Raw genomic sequence first — 5446 nt, 5'->3', positions numbered from 1 at the left:
TGTTATTAATTCATCTGAGACTCGTGACAAGTTGAAAGTACACAAAATTCAAAAATTTTGACAACTAGAACTGTTTAAAACTTGAAAATTGGAAGTTAGGGGTTCACATTACATATTTTTCAGGTGTGGCCTAATGATTAGTAAAGCGAATTGAGAACCATAAAGTTTATATTTAAATTTAAGCGGAGAAAAAAGCACAAGTTGATTCTTTGCTCTTTGTCCAAGCCTTGACGAATATTAGATTTTTTTGTATTTGTACCGGTAAAAAACAATAAATACTTCATAAAATTAGTTAAAATACGTATAAATTGACGGAACACTATAATTACAACAAAATATAGGTAAAGAATAATGGAAGACAAGGCCGTTTAAGAGGTACTTGTGCCTTGTTTTTCTGTAGGAAAATGATGACATATATGAAAGACGTGAGCATAGAATTAGATGGTGGGAAGGTAGTAGGGTTACGTAGAGAGAAATAAAATGACAACTCAAACGTCAAATCGTAGGATTTCAGATTATAAGACAAGCAGTGATGTATTGTCATTCAGTGCAGATTTCTTTCTTTTGTTTCTTCTCCATTTTTCTTCTTTTTTTTCCTTTGAGAGAGACCTAAACCTCCCCACTTAATTAATTCCCCACATTGAGAGGAGAAAATAACAGCTCTGACATTAATTATGACGAGGACGATCCTCTAACACAATTCATAATTTTAATAAAAAACAATAATAAAATAAGCGTTGAGCCTAACTCACATCTCAAAATCTAGCCTGAAAGGAGGATTGTCCAAGTCTTATAAAGAGACCAAGAATCTCATCCCCGTCTGATGTGGGATTTATTCCATTCATCGGGCAACAATTTGAACTTCTTGTCATTGTGACTCCAAACAAATAGTTGTCTTTTAATTGATCTTATTTTAGATATCGATTCCTAATTTATTCAATAGAATTACATTCAAGTTATTTAACAAAACAAAACATATTCAAATCTTCATTAAGTGAAAACACACGGCATGGATTGTACCTAAAAATATATGTAAGAGCATGATTAAAAGTTAGCCTATAAATATACGAATCACATACTCCCTCCGTTCACTTTTACTTGGCATATATAGTAAAAATAGATTTTTATTTTTATTTATTATGCCCACAGTATTTATTACTCATTTCAAATCATTTTCTCAAATTCAATAAAATATGCATCAATTAAAATGGATATCATGGTAAATTATGCACTTCATTTATTATTTCTTAAGGGACGTAAAAAGTCACAATGTGCCAAGTAAAAATGAACAGAGGGAGTATAAAGATCCTTTCCCTACCATTGTGCATGCCATACATTTGTTATGGATTTCAAGAGATCGGTCATTTTTAGGTACAACATCCTTCTATATGATTTTAGATTTATCTTGTTCACTTCTAATGACTTCAGTCACCATAATTTCACATATACAAATAATTGCATTTAGAGATCAACGTAGAATATGACCAATTAATTTTTATCGACATTCTCACATTTTATCTTAAGCATGTAATTGTAACTAAATCTAATTAAATTACAGTACATTTTCTAAGGATCATTAACTCACAAATCTTTTACTTTCAACACGCGCTTCTCCAACAAGATCTACATTTCAACCCAAAAAAAAACCCTAAATATACATGTTTCTATTAGGCCAGCTAATGAATGACCCCTAAAATCCCATAGAAAAAAGAAAGGAAAAACCAACACAAAAAACTATAAAAAGATATAAAATAAAATAAATAAAAAAAGAACATAGAAAAACCAAAGAGAAGAAGAAAGAAGCAATATAGATTAGTTTATTGGGAACCCATCATTTTTCTTTTCAATCTTCATTTCATGTTTTTCTTGAATTTTTCTTTTTTATCTATATTCTCTCTTCTTCTTCTTTTTTCTTTTTTTTTTTTTTAAAATACCTCAGCCGCCCAGTATAACCATCCATATTGCTTCACCCTCTCTCTCTCTCTCTTATTATCTAACCACACAACACAACAGAAAACACCAACCATGGACAGAATCTCACAAGAAATAACACTGTGACTACTTCATCATCCCAAGTCCCAACAGTAGTTAAAACTATACACAGAAGACTTTAGTTTTCTTTATACACAGCAAAATTCTAGCCACATAGTGTTTCTTTACTTTTCTTTTTGTACCACTTTTGGGTTTTGTTGAGAATATGAGTAGTACTCCTGAAGACAACTTAAGAAGTCTGTCTTTAGATTATCTAAACCTTCTCATTAATGGACAAGCTTTTAGCGATGTTACTTTTAGTGTTGAAGGTCGTTTAGTTCATGCTCATAGATGCATCTTAGCTGCAAGGAGTCATTTCTTCAGGAAATTCTTTTGTGGGCCAGAATCTCCTCGGTCTGGCCCACAACAACTTGACCCAACCGGTTCAAGAATGGGACCCGTCGGCGGTGTATCATCGCCGAGAGGTTCGGGTTCAGTCATACCAGTGAACTCAGTAGGGTATGAGGTATTCTTGTTGATGTTGCAGTTTTTGTACAGTGGACAAGTCTCAATTGTGCCACAAAAACATGAGCCAAGGCCTAATTGTGGAGAAAGAGGTTGTTGGCATACACATTGCACTTCAGCCGTTGATCTTGCTCTTGACACTCTCTCTACCGCTAGATCTTTTGGTGTTGAACAACTTGCTTTGCTCACTCAGGTAATTTGTCCAATCTTTTTTTTTTTGTTGGATTTTGGAAAGAGTGATAACAGATTTTCCATTTAATTTTTTTCTTGGGAAATGGGGTTTGATTAATTTTCTTTTAAGCTTTTGTTTCTTGTTTGTTAGACAAAGATTTTTTATCACAGAGAAATCTAGTAGCTTACTAGTAACAACTTCCCTCTTTTTCTGTTAGTACTAGATTTCTTTTGCAGAATCATCTGATCCAAAATATTTTTTTTTATTTTAATTTCTTTTCATATTTTTCGACTTATGTATAAACAGCTAAAGTGCATACCCAAAAAGAAAAAAGAAAAAGAAGTTGTTTTTATCCTTTTTCCTATTTTTGCATTGTTTGATGATTTTTGTGATGGAATTTTGATATCAGCTGTCTCATCTCACAATTGTTACCTTGATTTCATGTGAAATAATTCCAGTTTCTTGAATTGGGCTTTTCTTATGATCATGTTTTATGCTCAAATGTTTCCAAAAATGGTTTCTTGATTTCTCCAGTCTTGTCTTTCCACAGTGATCACGCCAAAACTTTCCCCAACAGTGATCTACTTTCCTCATTTGGTTACAAGATCTGAATAGCAAAAAAATGGAACTACTAGTGTTGAAAAAAGTACACCCTACCAACACAATTTTGAACAAACACATTAGTAGTTTGGATATCCAAATACTATCTAGATAGGTCCAACTATTGAGTTTTAGCATTTACTAGTGTTTTTCAGCACTTGATGTTCATTTTTTATATTGCATTTCTTTTACTGCTTACCTGAGCGAGGATCTATTGAAAATAGCCTCTCTATCTGCACAAAGTATGGGTAATGTCTATGTACACATTACCCTCCCCATATCCCATTTGTGGGATTATACTGTGTACGTTGTTGTTTCAACACTTAATGCTTATCAGCTATTTTTTATCAAACTAAACGGGCTCGTAATTTTTTTTTTTTTTTTTTGGGTTAAGCAGAAGCAATTGGCAATCATGGTAGAGAAAGCTTCAATTGAGGATGTGATGAGAGTTTTAATAGCATCAAGGAAGCAAGACATGCAACAATTATGGACTACTTGTTCACATTTGGTTGCAAAATCAGGCCTTCCACCAGAAATCTTAGCTAAGCACCTTCCCATTGATGTTGTAGCCAAAATCGAAGAACTCCGCCTCAAATCCAATCTAGCACGTCGATCCCTAATGCCACACCATCACGGCCACCACCACCACCACGATCTCGGCTCTGTAGCCGAGCTCGAGGACCAAAAAGTCCGTCGGATGAGACGAGCCCTTGACTCATCCGACGTTGAACTTGTCAAGCTCATGGTAATGGGAGAAGGCCTCAATCTAGATGAATCAATTGCCTTGCATTATGCTGTTGAAAATTGCAGCAGGGAAGTTGTGAAAGCGTTGCTCGAGCTTGGGGCAGCTGATGTTAACTACCCTGCTGGCCCTGCTGGTAAAACTCCTCTACACATTGCAGCAGAAATGGTGTCACCAGATATGGTAGCAGTACTATTAGACCATCATGCTGATCCGAATGTCCGAACATTAGATGGGATCACTCCGTTGGACATTTTACGTACCCTAACGTCCGATTTTCTGTTCAAAGGAGCTGTCCCTGGAATCAATCACATTGAACCAAATAAGCTGAGGCTATGTCTTGAACTTGTTCAATCAGCAGCTATGGTGATTTCTCGAGAAGAAGGAAGCGCGAATATTGATCCTTCTTCCACGACTATTTACCCGCCTAATGTCAGTGATGATCATACCTCTAGCACAAGCAGTGGTGGGAATATTGGAAATAATGTTAACATTGATTCAAGAATGGTGTATTTAAATCTTGGTGCAGCTACTAATACTCAGAATCGACACAATGGTTGTGATCCATCTTCAATGTACCACCATTCACATGATTATTAGTTAAGCTCATATATATACATCTTTTGTCCGAACAGTTCATTTATTGGGACAAGACTATAAAGGAAAGTACGATGATTAAGATTTAAATAATATTCAGATAGTTTACATATATTATCTTCTTCTTTACCTTCTCTTTATGCTATAGTAGTTCTTCTCTCTATTTTTATTTTTTTTGGTGCATATTTTTTTGATTTGTTTCTAGGGCATTCAGATGATAATGCAATGAGCAGATTTTTGGATGGGACAAAAGGAGAATCTGAGTTTTTGCTTTGTGGAGAGGAAGGGACGCAGGTCAATCTTGTCAACTCTGGCCTGTCAACTCCTTTTTGTTTTATTTTTAAGGATTTTATTTGTGTATACTGATTGCGTAATTTTTTATGTTATAATAAATTACTTTCTTTATTATTTGTTAGGCAATTAGTTTAACTTGTTACGTACAAGTACTTAGTATTATTGTTTAAGTAATCTAATAATGTAAAATGATTGTATACTGTCACTATAAAAACAAAGTTAATGGACTATTCCTCTAATTTCAATTTAGATGACACATATCGCTTATTGAAAGTCAAATTATGTGAAGTTTGACCAACATTTTAAAATTTCTATTATCATTTTGACATGAGAAAAATTGCAACTTATAGTATATAATTTTCATATAATTTTTGAATATTTAAATTTTGATTTTAAAATATTGAATTGAACTAATTCAATTTAGCTTCAAAGTATAGTCAAATTGACTCTCAATAAGTAAAAATATGTCATCTAAATTGATACACGAGGAGTATTTGTCGGGTTTTGGATGTATTTAATTAATATATTAAATACTTAAAAGAGGG

At 33.7% G+C, this 5446-nt stretch overlaps 1 protein-coding gene across 1 annotated transcript; it reads left to right on the top strand.

Moving 5' to 3' along the window:
• Nucleotides 1–1964: 1964 nt before the first annotated feature.
• Nucleotides 1965–4719, top strand: LOC109206460 (regulatory protein NPR5-like). The gene is made up of 2 exons (XM_019369282.1): nucleotides 1965–2689; nucleotides 3666–4719. Exons 1-2 carry the CDS (start codon nucleotides 2198–2200, stop codon nucleotides 4608–4610), a joined length of 1437 nt encoding a protein of 478 aa, XP_019224827.1. The 5' UTR covers nucleotides 1965–2197; the 3' UTR covers nucleotides 4611–4719.
• The last annotated feature ends 727 nt before the right edge of the window (nucleotides 4720–5446 follow it).

The sequence above is a fragment of the Nicotiana attenuata genome, unplaced genomic scaffold (genome assembly GCF_001879085.1).
Source record: "Nicotiana attenuata strain UT unplaced genomic scaffold, NIATTr2, whole genome shotgun sequence".
NCBI classification, from domain to species: domain Eukaryota; kingdom Viridiplantae; phylum Streptophyta; class Magnoliopsida; order Solanales; family Solanaceae; genus Nicotiana; species Nicotiana attenuata.
This window is presented reverse-complemented; position numbering and strand designations above follow the sequence as displayed.

What these genes read in the sequence shown, in the direction of transcription:
- LOC109206460 (XM_019369282.1), top strand. Translation starts at nt 2,198, where the DNA reads ATGAGTAGTACTCCTGAAGACAACTTAAGAAGTCTGTCTTTAGATTAT. An exon ending in AACTTGCTTTGCTCACTCAG is followed by an intron (nt 2,690 to 3,665) that starts GTAATTTGTCCA and finishes TGGGTTAAGCAG; the next exon opens with AAGCAATTGGCAATCATGGT.